This window comes from Otolemur garnettii, unplaced genomic scaffold (genome assembly GCF_000181295.1).
Source record: "Otolemur garnettii isolate 467f Iridium unplaced genomic scaffold, OtoGar3 scaffold00007, whole genome shotgun sequence".
In the NCBI taxonomy this organism is placed as follows: Eukaryota; Metazoa; Chordata; class Mammalia; order Primates; family Galagidae; genus Otolemur; species Otolemur garnettii.
Genome location: NW_003852402.1, coordinates 3,182,725 through 3,202,171, shown reverse-complemented (window position 1 = coordinate 3,202,171; position 19,447 = coordinate 3,182,725). Strand labels below are relative to the sequence as shown.

The 19,447-nt window shown below is 53.6% G+C and overlaps 1 protein-coding gene and 1 non-coding gene across 3 annotated transcripts in view; one reads left to right on the top strand and one right to left on the bottom strand.

Annotated features, from left to right (window-relative positions):
* The window catches only part of CELSR1 (cadherin EGF LAG seven-pass G-type receptor 1), a 138,559-nt gene that overhangs the window by 18,013 nt on the left and 101,099 nt on the right, over positions 1 to 19,447 (bottom strand). For both annotated transcript variants that reach the window (XM_003783422.3, XM_023509426.1), the window contains exons 10-22: positions 13,738 to 13,923; positions 12,665 to 12,778; positions 11,985 to 12,159; positions 11,385 to 11,526; positions 9,370 to 9,490; positions 7,553 to 7,736; positions 6,976 to 7,077; positions 6,220 to 6,314; positions 5,430 to 5,639; positions 4,095 to 4,278; positions 3,544 to 3,687; positions 1,327 to 1,531; positions 400 to 567 (exon numbers count right to left, since the gene is read on the bottom strand). In XM_003783422.3, coding sequence (XP_003783470.2) covers positions 400 to 567; positions 1,327 to 1,531; positions 3,544 to 3,687; positions 4,095 to 4,278; positions 5,430 to 5,639; positions 6,220 to 6,314; positions 6,976 to 7,077; positions 7,553 to 7,736; positions 9,370 to 9,490; positions 11,385 to 11,526; positions 11,985 to 12,159; positions 12,665 to 12,778; positions 13,738 to 13,923 — 2,030 coding nt within the window. The remainder of the gene's footprint in view (positions 1 to 399; positions 568 to 1,326; positions 1,532 to 3,543; positions 3,688 to 4,094; positions 4,279 to 5,429; positions 5,640 to 6,219; positions 6,315 to 6,975; positions 7,078 to 7,552; positions 7,737 to 9,369; positions 9,491 to 11,384; positions 11,527 to 11,984; positions 12,160 to 12,664; positions 12,779 to 13,737; positions 13,924 to 19,447) is intronic.
* LOC111723055 lies at positions 15,880 to 16,013 on the top strand. The gene has a single exon (XR_002771681.1). It is a non-coding gene; the product is annotated as a U11 spliceosomal RNA (small nuclear RNA).

The window sequence follows — 19,447 nt, the reverse complement described above, 5'->3', positions numbered from 1 at the left end:
AAAAGAAAACAAACCAGCTGAGCAAAAGCAAGCCCAGGGCCGCAGGGAACTCAGGCCCATGCCTCATGTACAGCCTGCCGCTAAGAAACAGAAGAGATAAAAGGCAAAACCACTTGGGCTTTTAGGTGAAGGAAAACCATGGCATGGCTCTGAATCCGGAGTGACGTGTGTGTGTGTGTGTGTGTGCGCGCGCGCGCGGGCGCGCAGACACGGAGGAGGCTCTGATGACCCCAGAGGGGCTGGAAGGGATGCAATGGCCCACAACAGATTGTCCCCAAAGGACATTCGACCAACGGAGCCCTCAGGGCCTGGGAGCACTCTCTGAGCAGAGCACTCTCACTTGGAAACTCAGGGCTCCGGCAGCAGAGGTGGCTGCCCCATGCATGGAGCTGCACTTACGCCAGGGAGTGGTTCCAGAACACACAGACGGGCTTGGTGCGCTCCTCCGTCTCCAGCAGGGTGAGCGCCACCAGGACAGGCCTCTCCAGGGTGCTTGGGAGTGGGGTGCCCTCGCTGTACACCACGGCACTCACCACTGGCGTGTTGATGACCGGTCGGTTGGGCAGCCTGCAATGAGAGGCCAGAGCACAGGGGTACACGTGACTTGACGTCCCCTTAGATCCTGCCGCAACACCATGGGGACATCGGGTAGAGGATTTTCTAGCAGTGATCAAATCAGTCCTGGAGCAGAGACCCCAAGGGCCTTGCTGCTTCTTCCAGATCAGAGCAGGTTTTGTTGCTGATGGGCACTCATGGGGACAAGTGGCTGTGTCACCCCTGGACCAAAGAGGGACTCCAGAGATTTAACAATAAAGAGAGGGCACAGGTGTGATGTCACAGCCCCCCGGCACACAACAGCAGAGGCACAGGGAACAGCTAAAATGTCCAGTAGAAGAAACTTAGTTACATAATTACAGCTCGTGGTGGGATATCACCCAGTGCCCACGAACACCAGGAAGGCAGAGGTTGCAGAGCTTGGGAGGTGTCTCAGACCAAGGGTCTGAGAAGCAGAGCCCTTGGGTGCATCTGCTCTAGCCAGGGCTACCCTGCTCCTTGTAAGACGTTCATTTTTCCAGCCAGCATTAGCCAAGTAGTCCTTAATGCTGACACCTGGGTCAGGCTGGAGACAGGATGGGTGTGTGCTGGGTGGAGGGGCAGAAGTACCACCATGAGCACAGGTAAAGGGACCAGTGCCCACAGGGCAGACCCACAGCCTCCACACCACAGGACTGTGGTCTGTCCTGGTGCCAGGGTGCCAGTGCAGCACTTCTGGAGACACCTATGGGTGATCATGGGCCCTCCTCTGTCCTCTGTGCCAGGCCCTACCTGAGACTTCGGCGGTCGGGGTCATAGCGCTCTGGCAAGAGCCTCCCCAAGGTCCTATAAATGACGACCAGGGCGACGGCAAATTGGCTGGGGTCATCCGGGTGTCTCCGCCGCCGGGTGAAATGGGCCTCCCCCTTGGTGCTGGGCTCTGGGCCCACAGTTGCTGGCGGGGACCTCTGGCCGGCCAGCCTCACCACGGGGCTTTCTGCAACATGAGCAGAGTGTGGACTCAGGCCCCGGAACACCTGTGTCCCACTCAGCCACCACCAACTCCAGGGAATGCTTCTCACAAAGCAACAGATGTCTTGTGGAGGACAGCGCGCAGCCCTCAGAAAGCTGAACACAGTATTTGTACACAATCCGGCAATTCCATCGGTGGGAACGGCAAAAAAATATGCAGCCTTGCTTTTCAATTTGATGCAAGAATTTGAAAACAGATTTCAATATTTCTGGGAAAATAATCAATCTTTTGGTGCATTTGTGATTCCATTTTCAGCAGACATAGACGTGTTACCTGCCAATTTTCAAATGGAATGCACCGAGCTGCAATCTGACATTCAACTTGAAGAAAAATTTGATCCCATCTCTTTACAGGACTTTATAGGTCCTACCTTCCCAGAGGCAAATTCCCTCACTTCACGATCACACCTTATTCATGTCATCACCTTGGCAGCACCTACATCTGTGGGCAACTATTTTCAAGAATGAAGCCCATTAAGAGTAAAATTAGAACCCAAATATCTGATGAGCACCTTGAGAACTCACTGAGAATTGCAACTACTTCCATGGAACCAGATACCGATGCCTTAGTTTCTCAAAACAACGTCAAATTTCCCATGAGTTTTACCTTGCCCACTTTTCTTTTGCTTTTATAATAACAAATAGCCCCAAAGGATGTTTTATTACTTAGATACACACATTTTCTATGTGAGTGACTGCAAACTTGGGACCTGCTTGATGATTTGAATAGACTCTCTGAGGGGCTGTCACATAATTAGGATTATTATGGGAGGCCTGTTTGCTTATCTGTGGTGGTGGAATCACAAAATCCTGCACGGACCTGACGTTCGCTCCTCAGCTTTCGTTAGTGTTTGTGTGTTTAATGTGGGGCCCAAGACAACTCTTCTTCATCCAGGGTGGCCCACAGAAGACAAAAGGTCGGACACCCTGTTCTAATGTCAGTGAAGTCCCCCCATGTCCTTCCGTGACACTCACAGGGCCCAGGAAAGGACAACCCAGCCGACTTTTCAGAAGCAGACAGAGCTCTATTCTCGGCAGACACAAAGGACATGTGGACACACATGCACAGTCACATCTGTGGACAGCCGAGAGCAAAGCACGTGTATACACGACACCGAAAACGCAGATCAACGTGAAATCCCACCCGGTTTGTGAGAGGGGGTCGGCGTCCAGCTCAGTCCTGCGTCGGGCACAACCCTTCCGACCGTGTTTATTTAAGACACTTGAGATGATCACAAACACCTGACAGAACTAATTCACTAAAAAGGTTCCAGTTCTCGGCTCTCCCTTACAAAGTGTTCACCTTTCCGTGTCCCTCTCATTTTGAGACCTTTTTTAGTAATTGGTATGGGACTCTAAGAAAACGCTTTAAGAAAGTTCAAAATGTTTAAACTGCCTGGCGTCATCATCCCAGCTCAGGGTGGAGCATTTGTGTGCAGATGGCGTCCTGGTTTGGTTTTTCTGTGGGGGCAAGTGGGGAAACCCTAAGATTGTCGTCTTCCTACCTGGAGAAGCAGCCCTCACGGCACACCAGAGGTGACCCTCTTATCTGCAGCAATACAAACTGCATGTGAGTGTCCCTTACTCGAAATCCTTGGGACCAGAAGTGTTCCAGGTTTCAGATTTTTTTGGAACACTCGCACCAGACATGAGCTCCAGTGAGCATTTCCTCTGAGTATCACTCACTGCTTAGCACGTTTAGATTTTATAGCTCGACAGACTTCCTCTTTTCAAATCAGGGACGTTCCCTCTGTGCCTGGACACTGGTAAGAAACGACCACCGCTGCCAAGTGGACCTGACCCCGCCACTGCCTGGCTGCCCTGAATCTGGGGGTGGGGGGCTCTCGCTCACGGATCTGGCTCTGTGATGTGGCATGCGTCTTGCTCACCCTCCAGGGACGCGCTCAGAGGCTCGTCCCCGCCCTCCTCACAGGGCCACGGTGTCCCGGGGCAGCAGTGAGTCTCCAGCAGCCTTACCTTTTTTCTCAGGTGGTTTGAAGAAGTCGGCCGGGAAGGAGATGGAAGACTCCAGCTCTCTGGGGAATTCGTCTCGAATGTTCTCAAAGCGAGGCACTCTGGCTCCCGTGAAATTGAACTTGTTGAAGATGTCAACAGCAAGGACTGGGGACAGTTCCTTTAGTCACATGCTGATCTCGGGGCTTTTAAACCCTTGCCATGTTGACACCATGGGAGTCATCTGGATGGTGACTGCTCCCGTGGAACAGAATCCCCCTCCCTCTCTCTCTGTGCCCACCTGTGTCTGCAGCAAACCTGGCTGGGCTGCAAGGGGCCCCCTGCACCCGCCCTCTTAGAGTTTAGAAGGCCTGCTGACCCCACAGGTCAGGTATGTGTCACTGTGGGTCATCTGCCCGAAGTCCCCTTTTACAGACAGGAACACAGAGGCTATAGCCACTGACACCCTTTTCTAAGATAATGGCTGGGAGGGGCCGAGTTGGGCCAGCTCCTGTGGTCACATACCCCAGATGGTACCGAGCTCCCACCTGCCCCGCTGCCAGCTCAGCCCTTACTCATGTTGGTAGTGACGATGACAAAAGGCCTCAGGTAGGTCCTCTGCACATTCCGTGCTACATTGCTGAAGTAGGCCTCGAAGTGCCTCAGCAGATGCGCGGCGCCCCCCTCGCTCCGATGGATCTGCTCCCACGCAGCCCTGGTGGCCGGAGCCAGGAGGGCACTGCCCGAGTGGACCACATCCTGGTCAGACAGACGGACAGAACTCAGCCTTGTACTGATGGGGCCTGCCAGGTGGGATGGGGACAAGCCAGGGCTGTGCAGCCTTTGCTCGCCAAGACAGAGCCAGGCCTGAATGGTGAGAGGCGGCTGTGGGTGACTTAATCTCAAACAGGTTGAGGACTGTCAGGAGGGAGCCCTGCAGGGGAAACCCACGTTCACCCAAGACGCTGAGGGAGAGGATGTGCAGAGGTGTCCCGATCACATCAGGACTCTGAACGTGACCAGGAAAGCCGGGTGGTGGGAACCGCCACAGAGGTCTGTGCAGTGAGTCCACCACGGACATGTGGTGCTCGGTTACCAAGCGTGTAACACTCCCTGATGTACCTGTGGGACACTGGGCAGGTCAGAGGCACAAGGCTGGGCTCAGGGGCCACAACCCAGCACTTCTGTTTGCAAAGACTCAAGACTCAAAAATGGAACAAACTCTACTGGCCCAAACTCCCAGGCTGGGATTCAAGACTAGGTGAGAGGCCCCTGCGAAGGCCCTGGGATGAGAAGGTCCCATGGGGGCCCTGCATAGATGGAGGGTCCTCTGGGGACACTGCACAGGTGAGGCAGCCAAGAGGGAGGTGATGAGGGAGCTGAGTGACACCTGCCAGAGCAGCTTCCAAACACCAGGATGAACAGGCTGCTGGCACTCAGTCCACACACACAGTTTGGAGGACCATCACATAAACAAAGACAGAAAACGAGGGTCTTAACAGAGGTGTGGACACCTGAACGCAGGACCTCAGAGTCGTGGGCAGGAGCAGAGACCCTGGAGCCCACTGCTGGGCCGATCCCTCACTCTCTGTGCCTTGGTTTCCTTCCCTGTCAGATGGCTGGGTAACAGTACTACACCATTGGCTATGAGTCAGGGAGGCATGGCTGAGTCAGGTGAAGCCCTTCAGAACATTAGCTGGCATGTGGCAAGGTCCGTAGCAATCATCAGTGGGGCTGTGACCATGGGTTTCTGTGCCCAAACACTCCTCGACACTCGGATCAGGCTAACAGCTGAAAAGTGAACTTCCTCCAGGCTTCGGACACAGCAATCCTAACCCTACGGAATGCCTGACCCTGCCCCCTCCCCATGAGCCCATGGGCTTCCCTCAGTGGGGCTGCCGTCCTCCTACCTCGTGGAAGTTGGCATCCTGGGTGGCCGCCAGGTCAAAGCCCTGCTGCTGGCTCTCGTGCTGCAGGACCTGGGCCAGCAGCCTGTAGGCCGTGCGCACATCAGTGCCGAAGAGCGTGTCGCTGTGCCGCGTGGCGTTCCGCAGAGCCCTCACCAGCCGCAGCGCCCCGGCGCCGTCCAGCTGCGTCTTGTTGCGGCTCAGCTTGTCGTCCTACAATGGGGGAAGCAGTCGTGATGTTTGCAAACCTGCTGCAGTTGCCGTGGGTCCCTCCCGTTATTCAGAAATTTGCTACCTTCTGGTAGACATTTCCTTGTCAGGAAGAAACTTAAAAAATCCAAAAGCCCAGAGATGAACTTTGGCTGACACTTTCAGCATAGACATGGAGGGTTTGCTGGATCAAAGAGCACTTAGAAAATGATACCAAGTGGAAGACACGAGGACAAAGTGCCACAGAAAGGGGGCAGGATCAGAGCACAAGTGGAGTGGAACACGGAGAGCCTGCATTTCAGACCAAAGATCCAGAGCTGGGTCCTCTGGAGAGAGAACCATGTGCCTGCGTGGCCGGCTCAGCGGGCGACACTCCCGAGTCACTGAAACAAGAGGCCTGGTTCTAGGCCTCTGAACCCGTCAGGCTGGTACCTGCGCCACCCCGGGTGCCCCATGCTCCCTAGCCCGGAGCCTGGCCCAACACAGCCTCTCACATGTTTACACGCACACGTTTACACACATGCACATTTTACACACACCTCCCTACCCCCGCACCTAACATGAACCCCAAGGCTCAGCCTACCATGACTCTGAGGTCCACGAAGGAGACGGTGGTGCAGTTGAAGAGCTCGGGGGGCAGCCAGCCCTTCTCGCCGCTGCAGTGTCGAACTGCATTTCCTAGGGAACAAGGATGAATGCATAGAACCTGAAGTTCAAACTGCTGCTCAAGGCTTGTTTATTCAACACAATTTGGATGTACTTAAACCCAGAGCGTGGCGTGGCAGAGAGCAGTCCCAGGCCCAGGAGCCAGCTCGAGGGCCCTTCTTCCCACTGGGGCTGTGTCCAAGCTGTTCTGACCTTTACAATCAGGCCTTGGGGTGCCCAGAAAATACGAGCGGACATCCGAGCAAATCCACAAGAAAAGAAATCAACTGAATCATCTGCTGAGGACCGACAATTTCCACACGTGCCAGGAATCTGCATCAGGGCTGAGCCCTGCCCCACTGAACTCCCCGGATGCCTGTTACAGTGTGGACAAAGTCACTGTCCCCATCTCACAGAGAGACCAGTGCTGTGAACAGTGAAGTGACTCGGCCAAGAAAGGGCCAGGCCGGAGCCACAGGCATCGCTGACTCTGCTATTCACGTTCCCGTTATGCCCTCATGTGCTTCGCCATTTACTACTGAAGACAAGTTCTTATTTCTCCCCAGCATTTTGCTTAAAGGCTTTTCCCCATCGTGGAACATTCTGTGAGTTCTGATGTTTGGGCTCTTTGGCAAGGACACATGCCTCAGTCCAATTTCCTTCCCCATGGGTGCCACAGGCCACGGCCACTTACCCACCGATCCCTTGGGACATGGCACTGCGGCGGGCTGTCCAAACTTGGTCTGCGGCCACCAGATGCCGGCCTCGAATGCTCTGGGACACCCACTGTAGATCACTGGGTGGAGGGGAGAGGGTGGTCAGCACAGCTTGGCCATGACCATGTGCATGACAGCTACCTGCCCGAGCCTCTGCTAGAGCCCCGGCCCCACCCCCACTGACACCAGAACTGGGGAAGGGGTGACCCAAGCTCTGACACCACCCATCACACAGGGCCAGGTTTCCAAAAGATCCAGAGAACACAGAACACAAGAGCCTGAGACGCCCCAACACCTGCATGCGCACACGTCCACACGCACGCACCCCCCCACATGCACACACTCATGCCCCCCCCACACCAACACACATGCACATGCACACACCCCCCCACATGACACACTCATGCACACATGCCCACGCACATGTGCACACATGCACACACCCTCACAAACGCACATGTGCACACACACATGCACACGCATCCACACTCACACACCAGCCCAGCGGCCTGTCCCTGTGGTATGACCCTAAAGAGCTCAAAGGAAAACTCAAACCTTCACAGCCAAGCGTGGTGACCTCAGCAAAGGGGTTGTCACAGCGGTTACACTGGCGGCCGATGACACCAGGCTTGCAGGCACACTGCCCAGTGTCCATGTCACAAGCACGGCTGTGGGAGCCGTGGGAGAAGCAGTCGCAGGGCAGGCAGGCATCCTGGGAGGGGGGCTTGTAGTAATTCTCCTGCAAGAGCAAAGCCGTGCATGTGACCTTAACACCAGCGAGAACCCTGGCTGGCGTGGCACTTCCTGAGCCACATGGCGCTGCCTGACTCACCTCAGGGGCACCCTCCGCCATGTGCCCTGCCCAAGCGGGCTGTCTCAGGACCCAGCACCCAGCACCCAGCAGGGTAGAGCAGTTCTGGGAAGCACCCTCCCCCCACAGCTCTTAGCAAACCCTAGGGATGGGCACCTGCTACTCCTTCTAAACAGAGCGAGAGATTCAAACAGGTAAGTCTGAGGACGACCCATACAGCCTTTTCTTTGCCGAGCTACAGAAAATGCAAAGCCCCCAAATGTCCCCACTGGACAGGTTGGGGGGTGCTCTATGGCGTGTGATCTGGGTTTAAAGTCCTGGGGTCGTGCCCACTCTTGCCTGTTACTGGCCCACCGTCTTGACCAATCACTCAGCCTCCCCAGGACCCTCTGGAAAATGGGGTGGGCTGTTCTGGGCAGACTCAAGAGCAAATTTCAGGCTCTAGGGTCGGGTGCAGTTTCCAACTGTGTGTGAATAGTGGTGGGCGGTCATGCTGGGAGATGAGGGGAGGGACGGGGAGCTCTTAGGTTCTTTTTTGCATTTTCTACAAGTTTTGCTGACAAAAAAAACTCACAGGCAAGTTTTCTCTGAATATATTCCCCAGGGTTCCTCCCCCAGCCGCCCACCAATGCTACACGTGGTGGGCAGCCTGGCCCTGACTCAAGATGCTCTTTCAGTCTCTCCTTTGAGTGTCTTAGGACACAGGTCCCGTTTTGTTGTTGGAAGCACTGTGGAGTCCCCAGACATTGCTGATGTCTCAGAGGCAGCACTATGGTAGCTGGTAAGGACAACTGCCCTCCTTGGGTCAGCCCTCCCTGGACAGCTCACATCCTTCCCCGAGGCTCCTGTTACCATTAGACCTTCTGTTTGGGTTTAATGTTACTGTGGCTTAGTGATACAGTTATGGACACCATGATTTTGAAGAAGATGGTGATGGTGTATTTTGAGAGGTCAAAGGGACAGGGTGTTCTATAATTTCCAGGTAGACACCTGTGCAAATTCAGAAACCGCAAGATGGTGAGCCCGCTGCTGCATAAATGTGAGAACCGAGACCGTGAAGGGGCCGGGGCCAAGGCTTACTGAGCCACGCAGCATCTTTTTATATTTCTCCCAAATTTCTGTTGTCATGGAGTGCTGGCTTGGTGGAAGATCAGGAAAATGCCAACCTGGAGAACAGGGCTGGTGCCCAAGATGAGCCTGCCCACACAGAAGCTGCGAGGCTTCCTCTTAGCACTGGGGGTTGGGCTGGGGAGCCTGGAAGGATTCTCACTGCGGGCGTTAGAGGGTGGGGTGGGGTGTGTTTAAACCGGTTCACACATGAGAAGCAGCACAGTGTATTCACAATGCACAGGCGAGTAGCAAGAGGCCTACAGCCACGTTTGATACGTGTGTATGGGCAGCTAAGTGTGTGTGTGGGTGGACAAGAGTGTGCAGGTGTGTGGCCGTGAATGTGTACAGAGAGGCTTGTGTGCACCTGTACGCAGGTGTATGTGCACATGCAGGCTCACAGTTTGGAAGGGTGGGGACACACTTCTGCCCATCCCCCGGGGCTGGGCCTCACCTTGCACTGGCACTGGCCATTGGTCTTATTGCAGTCGGGGTCAAAACCTTTGCTGACAGCACAGTGGCAGGGTCCACAGACAGGGTTCCCCCACCAGCCTTTGGGGCATGGAAGGTCGATTCTGTTGGGAAAAATGAGACAGCAAAAGGAAGGTCACATAACTGCTTCCTGTTGAGGCCTGGAGCTGGCTGCCCGGGAAGCTCACTGTGCCCTGCTGTGGGTGCCTCCTTCATGCCTCAGTTTCTCCCCTACTGGATCCCAACCTCACCAAGCACCTGGGTTCAGCATGACAGAGTCATGCATGCCACAGTGGGGCAGCAACTGCAAACATTTGCTGTGCACCCAGGTGTCTGCACAATACCAAGAAAACTCCCCACTGCCTGGCTGGCCTTTCCCAGCCCAGCCCAGCTGCCCTGGGCACCTTCTCCCAGGAACCCAGGGTGAGGGCCAGAATGACATGCCCTCCAGGAAGTTTCTGAACAGGGCATTCTGCAGCACCTCCCCTCCCCACATCCCGAGGGCTGGACACTGGCCTCCTTCCCCAGCAGCTTCTCAGCCTGCCCAAAGGGCATGACATACACCACATGTGAGCCGTGTGTGGCCACATCCCAGATACGTAAATTCAGAATTGTGTCAGACCCAGCACTGCCTCCACACGCCTCTCCCACAGAGACCACTGGACACTGGAGACAAGCGATATCTCAGCAATAAGGCCAGGCCCACCATCTGAGGAGATGGCCACCACCATGCACGGGGCACCCACTGTTCCTGACAAGGATCACACCTAAGAAGTCACCTGCGAGTCCCCTTACCTGCAGCAGCCCCACCTCAAAGTGTCCCACAGGCCCCTGCCTTGCCCATCCTGGCCAGTGGACTTCCCTCCACTAGCGGCCAATCTCCTCTACTCACTTCTAGCAAGCAATTATTAAGTACCAACTGTGTGCTAATCAGGGACATAAAAACAAGGCCAGAGTTCCTAAGCCCCAGGAGCCCCTGGCTGGTGCTTATGGATCTGCACATGCCATGGGGAACCCAGAGTCTTCTCTCTCCCTCCTCGGCCCTGGGGTGTCTGCAATGCCGGACCCCAGGGGCATGGACCGAGCTTCTGCCTATGCTGCCAGCACTCCATGCAGCGGCTGGGGTACCTCTGAGATCCAAACCTGATCCTGGTGCTTCTCTGCTGGGTCCCCATGGTCTCCACAAAGCTGAACTCTGCTCCTCCCGTCTCCCCACCCCCACCTCTCTGCCTCCCCAGACAGACCGCTGAGTTCTTCTAATCAGCCTCATCCCATTGCTCCTCTCCAGCTCTGCCCTGTTGGTTTTACCCCCTGGAATACCCTCCCCCTTCAGCCTTCCTGGCCCCCACCTTCTTCTGCACTCCACGGCACCTCCTCTAAATGCTCCCTTGAATCACATCTTGCTGACATCCGAGTGTGATCTCTCCCACACCTTCCCTGAGGTCATCAGCCTGAGGGCACAGGGTGCTTCCTGCTGGCAGGGCCCCAGCCAGGACTCCAGCTCATGGTCTGGGCTCAGTGGACAAAGCAGAGCCAGGGTCCCTCCCACGTGGGCTCCTGCACCACAACAGTCGCTGAGGACAGGGGGGCCAGGACTGCACTCCTCCAAAGGGGCCTGAGTCTCGGGGTGTAGGTGTGTAAAGAACCAAGTGGCTTCACCTTGGAGAAAGTGACCCAACTGCAGCCACCTGAGACCTGTGCAGTGATTCCAGAGCCCAGAGGGCAGGATCACACACTGAGCAGTCTCTGGGCGCGACCCTGTCCGCCTGCAGCTCACTGTGCCTGTCTGCCTTGGGCCCAGAGGACCTGAGGGCAGTGGGAGTCATGCTGCACTGTCTGGGAACGACCAGGTTGGCTTGAGATGCCGGACTTAGTCTTCATTTACTTCCCACCAAACTGAAAAACGTACAGCCCTGTTTTCCAAAGCTTGTACAGCTTTGGGTAAAAACAACAGCGAGAAGACAAAGGCGGCAGAGAAGTGGCGGCCGGCGGCCTCACCTGTTCTCGCAGTAGCGTCCATACCGGCTGGGCGCGCACTCGCACTCGTACCCCCTCGGGGAGCCAGGGGCGCGCACACAGGTTGCCACGTGCTCACAGGGGTTCAGGTGACACGCGTCCACACACTTTCTTCCGAAGTACCCTGTGGGGACAGGCCCAGAATTACCTCCAGCCAGAATCTGCGAGACCCTCTGTTAGACACCACGAGTGACCTGCCCCCATCGCAGGGGACACAAACACAAATGGGGCAAGATGGGCAATGCAGAGAGGAGGGCACCCCAGAATGCATGGGGGACAGGCACCAGCCGAGGATCTTAGCACCTCAAAAATTCAGAGGTGACCCCTAAATACATAATTTTTGAAAGGTGTTTTATTAATTATTGCTGATTTCATCATGTGCCAAGAGGGTAAAGTCTGCGGCATTCCTTGGGCCCCAGGGAGGAAGAGGCACAGACCCAGCTTCGAGCAGAGGGCCCACCCACAAATCAGGGCGCAGGGCAGGGTGGGCCGGGAAGCTGGTGTCAGACCCAGCAGCACCCGCCCCCATGCTTTAACCATCACAGTCAGCCCCCACTCCTGAAGGGCACTGCAGGGGGGCACCTCTGTCACACACGCAGGAGTAGCTGTCCCAGGCATCGTGGCAGCGGCTGTGCTGAGGGCAGGGGCTTGAGGCACACGGGTCCTCCACCTCACAGCCGTCCTTCACCCTGACTTTGAGGGCATCGTTCATGTTCAGGGTGGCGATGTTGGTGGCCGTCTCCCCCATTCTCACCCCCTGGTGTTAAACAGAGGGCAGCTGGACTCTTTTGGGGCGTTGGGGGCTCTAGTTCTAAGAGTACCCCAGCTAAGGGTACCCCAGTTTTCTCTGGTTCCTTGTGAGGGCCCCCATTTACCTCCAGTGCTGGGAGAGCTAGGCTGCTCCTCTCGCCCCGTACCCTGATGGTGGGAGGTTTCAGGGATCTTATGGGGTGGGGCTGTGGGGCTGTGGGAGGTATTTCCCTGCCATGGGGCATGAGCAGAGCTACTCCCATCAGCAGCTCACTCAGCTGCTACACACCTGGTCAGGGGATGGCACAGGGCCCATCTGGGTGAGTGCACAGAGCTGGTGGAGGCACAGGGGGCAGGGGAGCCACTGGTGCTCAGAGTAACTGGGAGGAGGGAAGGCCAAGGAGGAAGCAGAGTTGTCAAGGTGGGGATGCCCGTGAGGCAAGCTAACAAGGGGGGACAGCAGCACTGTGGCACTGGCCTGGGGAGCCTGCGGGCACCCCGCCCCACCCTACCTGCATGCAGCCACGGAACCCACGGCGCACGGAGACCTTGTCCTCAGACAGGCCCCCGACCACGACGCTCTTCATCTTCAACCCAGGAAGCTGGTTCCCGATCTGTACCATGTTCTGTGCAGAGGAGAGGAGAGGGGAGCAGGGGCGACGTTGCCATTCTGAAAACAACTTCCGGCTGGGAAGACCGTGGCCAGAAGGCTACAACAAACTCCCCAGAGCCTGAGTACATTCAGGCTTTCGAGGAGGGCCTGGACAGATGAGTGAGGACTGAGACCAGGTCAGAGGACCAGCGTCCACATCCCAGCCCAGCAAGGTGGTCAGCAGGGAAGCACTGGTGGCCCTTCCCCCTCCATTGTGGGCGCATTGCTAAAGAGCCATTTGTGACAAGGAGCTCAGGAAGATGGCAGTGAGTGGAGACCCATGCACAGCCGCCCCTAACACTGTGGGAACCTTGGAGCGTGCCAACTGATACACAGTTCCAAAAAGATGGTGTCTGGGACACAGCGGCCACTTATTCTCAGAACTGTCATGTAAGATGAGCCCCAGGTCCAAGTGCTCTTGGGAATCCTGAGTAGTCCCTTAAGTGTGTGGGCGTCTCATGAAAATGCCTCATGTTACCTGGCTGCAAACCTCAGAAACCTGTTTATCTCAGCAGGTGCTCTGAGCATGGCTGCCTGGACAGAGGCATCCCCAGGGTCCCACCGCCCTCTCGGGCCCTGACTCTCACTGCTACCCGGCTTCTCACTTGGAGGGCACAGGCCCTTGCATGCGTCTCTACCCGGAAGGCGCAGTGCTGAGTGTACAGCTCATACTCAAGCTGGCTTTGCTAAAAGAACCCACGGCAAAGCCACCACGGTAGGAAACACTGAGGGACGAAGTCCAGTTCCTGCCTGCAGGAGCTGCCCACCTGGCTGGGGATGAGACACAGACGCCAGTGGCCTCAGCACAGGGTTACATAAGCCCCAAACCCAGGGTCCTGGGAAGTGCTTCTTCAAATCCCCAAGGTCTCTGCACTTGGAGGAGTCATCCCGCTTCCCCACGGGCTGGAGAAGAGGGTGCAGGTGCCAGCTCACCTGGTCCATCCCATAATCCAGGGTCATGACTGCCAGGTACTTGATGTCCTTGCCCTCCTTGGCACTCTTTAGCTCTATCAGCAGGTGATGCCACTCCCCATCCGTCACACGTGACCTGGACAGCCTCATGGACGCCACGTCAGAGGGACCATGGGACACCTCAAACTGGATGTAGTTGTTCAGGATCTGAAGGACAGGGAGAGCCATACCTATCAACTAGTGCGCTGACAAGGAAACTCTCTGTGATCATGTAGATAAGAAGGCCACCCAGACAGACTCACAACATGTCACTGGACCAAAGAGGGTCCCAAAAGTTAGAGTTGTAGTTTGTTGCTGTTGCCTTTAACACTCATCAGAATTGGATGCCTTATTCTATGGCAAAAGGGTCAAGTTTTTGACAAAGGTCAAAGGAAAGGACCAAAAACAAACCCTGCGAGACTTTTAGGTCTGGGGAACCGCCACTGGTCCAGGTGACTACCAAGGTCTTATTTTGGGATGTAAACCTTACACTTTATGAGACAAGATTCAATCCTCCATGTTTCATTATATGCATGGAAAAACAAAAATCAGCATTGCAATTGGCCTACAACACTCATATTTTAAAACAATGTAGCCACGGGCAATGCCAGAGTTTTAGAAGGACTGGGCAATTGCACCAACCCTCTTGAAAAAAAACCTACAAAAACAAGATAAAATAGCAAAAAAAATCTGTTCAAAGGTACTGGAGCAAAAAAACCAACTTTCAGAGTCATGACTAGGGAGAAATTGGGAATCTGCAAAAGTGAGCCTGGGACTTGTTCTCCCCCACGGCTCTCAGCTGGTTCTAGAAGACACAGGTAAAGCTGAAAAACTCAGCACAGCTGTCTAGGCTCATGGGACCAGGGGGAACCGGCGCTCAAGGCCCACTGGGGATGGCATCTTCAGTCTCTTGGCTTTGGGATGGGACCCTGAAGGGCTATACACAAAGAGGAAACAAGAATAGTTCCTATGGGACTGAAGGCCCAGCTTCTTTGAATCATCTCTCAGAGCAGGACCGCTCTGAAGAGTTCTAGGACTGCAGGTGCTCCTAGCTGGCTGCCAGAAACAAGCACGCAGGATAGTGACACCCCCATCCTAGTTTCAGATTCCTTCTAATTTTTCAATACATGACTAGCATGTAATAAAATATGACCAATTATATGAGGAGACAAGACAGTATGCTTGAAAATCAAGAGAAGCAAGAACAATGGAAACTGACCCACAGGGAATCCAGACAATAGAATCATCAGACAGACTTGAAAATAACAATGAGAACCACGGAACTTGAAAGAGACTTGAAGGTGACCATTAGACACTTGTTTTTGAATGTAAATGTTACAGTTCATGAGATAAGTGTCTGGCATATTTAAACATACGTAAGAAAAAATCAGACCAGAAAAGACCCTGAATAGCCAATGCAACTTTATATAATAAGAGCAAAGTCAGAGATGTCACCTTACCAGGCTTCAAGCTATACTACAGGCTACAGCAGGCGTCCTCAAACTATGGCCTGCAGGTGTCCTCAAACTATGGCCTACAGCAACATGCAGACCCCCGAGGACATTTATTTGGCCTGCCGGGTGTTTTTGCCACTGCTGCCTGTCCTGCTTACCAGCCGACTCGTCCTGGGGCCCGCAGTCCAGCCCTCCAACGGTCTGAGGGACAGTGAACTGGCCTCCTGTTTAAAAAGTTTGAGGACCCCTGGGCTACAGTAACCAGAGCAGCATGGTTCTGGTACTAGAACAGAGGCACAGACCTATGGATCAGAACAGAGAACCCTGAGATGGATCCACCCTCATATTGTCATCTGAGTTTTGACAAAGCAGGTAAAAACATACACTGGGGAAAGGAATCCTTATTCAATATACTGTGCTAGGAAAACTGAAAAGCCACATGTGAAAGACTGGAAACAGGACCACACTTCTCATCACTTGTAAAAATTAATTTACAGTGGATAAACGACTTAAACCTAAGGCATGAAACTATAAGAATTCTAGAAGAAAATGCTGGAAACTCTTATAGACAACAGGCTCGGGAAATATTTTATGAAGAAGATCTCAGAAGCAATCATAGCAACAGCCAAAATAAACAAGTGGGACCTGGTCAATAAAAAAGCTACTGCACAAAAAGGCCTTTTGTCATGAGTGGCACACGTGGGGCAACTCAACTGCTCTTTATGTGGAATCGACATCAAGAGATTTTGGAAGCGTAATTTTTTGGTACTTGGGCAGCTGGTGATCATTGGTCCTGGGGCCCATTAAAAAAAAAAAAAAAAAAAGCTACTGCACAGCCAAGGATGCAACCAATAGAGCAAACAGACAATGTGTAAAATAGGAGGAAATGTGTCACTTAAGTGCAACCAGCAGGAAGCTGCCTCCACTATGGGGATATGAGCCAGAGTGGACTTTCAGACAAAAATCGCTACTGGAGATAAAGAAGACTCTTGCCATGATAACAGAGTCAGTTTGCTGGAAAGATAAAACAATCCTCAATTCATATGCACCTAATAACATATGCTTAAAATCTATAAAGCAAAAATCAACAGATTACTGGAAGAAGTAATAGATAAATCTACAGTCAAGGCTGGAAATTTGTAATTCACTGCCCTTGGTGACTAAAATGACAAACAGACAAAAAAAAAGAAAAAGAAAAAGAAAAAATCAGTGATATATGTAGAATATTGGAACATAATATTTAACACAATTTACCTACTTGACATATACAGAACACTGTGCGTGATAACCACAGAGTACATTCTTTATAAGGACACACGGAACATTCCCCAAACCAACTAGACCTGGGCTGTAAGGCAAGTCTGGACGCACTTCAAAGCTCTGAAACCATCAGTGTGTGCTCACTCACACACGCGTGTGCTAGAAACAACACCAACAGGATTTAATGGAACACACTCCCGTAGTGACTCAGAAACACACTCCTAAACACCCACAGGTGTAGGAAAAGGTGTAAGAATAAATGATGGAAGACAGGAAATATTTTTTAACTGACTATAAATGTAATGTAACTGAAAATGTATTTTGACTTCTGGTCACTGCTGATGGTCATTTTTTTTTTTTTTGGCAGTTTTTGGCTGGGACTGGGTTTGAACCCACCACCTCTAGGCATATGGGGCCAGGGCCCCACTCCTTTGAGCCACAGGTGCTGCCCACTGCTGATGGTCATTTTAAGAAGGCAACTTTTCACTTTTTTATGTTTTGTCTCCTTTTGGTCTACAGACATTGAAGTCAGCTCATTAATTCCCCTTGCCATTCTCTCTCACTGCCCTTGCTCACAAAACCCCAAAGCAAGCAGATCAACACTACCGATGACATTATGTCTACAACAAAGGTGGTGTCTGTAGAATGAGCTCAGACTGCGGGCAGTAACTGCCTCCCACCTGAGGTGGATTTAAGGGAGGCATTCAACAATAACCAGTGATCCCAGCTTGACAATGCAGGTGGATTCAGGGCGCCTGAAAGCAATTATCCAAATTGCTTGGGCTGCTTGGTGATAATATAGCTTTTGTCGGCCAGGCCCACTGTGGGGACCTTCCAGAACACCCAAACGGCTGCACCACACAAGTCAGGGGCCTGCAGGCTGAATATGTCAAAAGTAGAAACCACCTAGAACTTTTCTAGCTGCTCCCCAACCAGCCTCTGGAAACTGCCTTGGGGGATCTCTGGGTGCCGCTGGGGTCTGTAGGATCCCCTCAAGGCCACCACTCCACCACTCCACAGGGAGAGCTGGCTATAGTCCCTGGTGGAAACCCTTCCTATTCAGATGAGCTGCCCAGAAGGTGATCACCCGGATGACGTGAGGGGTGTGGCTTTCCCTGCCATTCCTACTGAAAGCACAGTGCCTTATTTCCACAGAGACCCCACTGCCAAATGACAACCTGTGAGCTCCAGTTCATCATCTGAATTGAAAACAGCTAATTTAATTTGTACCAACAGTAAAACAACAACAGAGAACAACACTATCCCTGAGCAGAACTGTGTGTGCCAAGTCATGGCCCAGAGTGAGCTTCTGGGCTGCCTGGTAAACTTATGAAATTATAGCTTAACAAGGGAAACACAGGGACAGCCATGATTACCTCTGATGCACACACTGCACCGTCCACACAATCTAAACACAATGTGCTGGGAAATGCTCCTGGTGGGATGTGGGGAAGGACAGAAGGAGGGTCCTGTTGAGGTTCTCAGCCCCCCCACCTATCCTCACTGCTCGGGCCTTGTGCTCACTGGTCTGTTGAGGGGTCTGTACCAGCCCACGTTAGGGGCACTTCGGGTCCTGCCCCTGCTGGCCTCCAACAAGGAGCTTGTGGTGTGAGGAGGTGCTGGGTACCCACTCTCTGTCCCTCCCCCTACTTACATCAATCCTGCTACACAAGTGTTTGTAGAGGGACTATCCACAGGGGCTACAGGAGAGGGAGTCTGTGGTCATCCCAGGAACTGGGCAACAAGTGGACAGAAGGCTGGGGGGGTGCAGGGTGTCTGTGCCTTGGCTTTCCCTGGGGGAATTAAGTCGACTCTCCACTGGGCAAAAAGAGAAGTCTCAAGGCCCAAGGGAGTAACAAAAATAAGACTAGCTCCCTGAGGACCCGCAGGGACAGCAGAGAGGCCTGGAGCCAGCTCTGGGAGGAATTTCCCACCTGGAGGAGCTGCCACACCTGTTCCAGCCATCCTGGGATGACAGGGTGCATCTTCCAGTGTGGCCTGGCCCCGAGGCAACAGAGGTGGATGAACTAAGGGAGGGAGGCAGGAAGGGAGGGGCCTCAGGCTTACTCGGCTGGAGATAATGAATGACCGGGGTGAAGGAAGTCAGGGCCACTCAGAGACCCTGTGCACCCAGGTCCCGTCACAGATACGCACACAGATGTGCATGCACGCGTGCACACAGGGACAAGTGCACACACACATGCATGCATGCAGACATGCACATATACAAAAGAGCTGTGCACACACACTCGCACATACAGACACATACACGCACACATGCGCACACACATACACGCATATACGTACTTGGAAAAAGGCCTGGAAGAAAGAAAGGAACAACTCAGTCAGAGAATCCCTTCACACTGACATGAAGCACGAATCTCATGGGACGCTCCCCACGGGCTGCTCCTGAGAGTGGGGTGAGCTAGGGCCAAGTAGAGTCATAAGGCAACCCTTATAGGAGGGAGAATTGCCAGGTGTGTTTCCAGAGCTTGGCCCTGATTGGGCAGGGTCATAGATCACAGGGGAAGCTCATCTATCCCCACTGTTCCCACAGACATGTGGGCAGGAGGGTGAGCCACGGGCCTGGTGCCCACAGTGAAGTCTCCAAACCCCAGGCCAGGGCAAGGTGGGCATCCCCTGTCCTGACCTTCGGCCCAAGGAAAACAAACCAGACCTTTCTTGCAAATTAAAGGAAATTTTGTTTCTCAAATGAAATGTCTATGGAGCTTGGAAGATTCTGTGAGTGGAAGTTATTTGTGACACAAAGAAACAGAGAATTAGAGTGCATTCAAATAATCTTTTAGAAGCTTTAAGAACTCTTACTGAATGCTCCGAATAAACAGAACAGTAAAGACCAAAGAGACACAGAGAACCAGCGAGGAAGGCCACACAGAGGGTCCTGAGGGTTCAGGAAGCCACGACGTCAGCATGTGGTGCCCACCGCCACCCAGCCGCCATCGGAACTGACAGGCTCA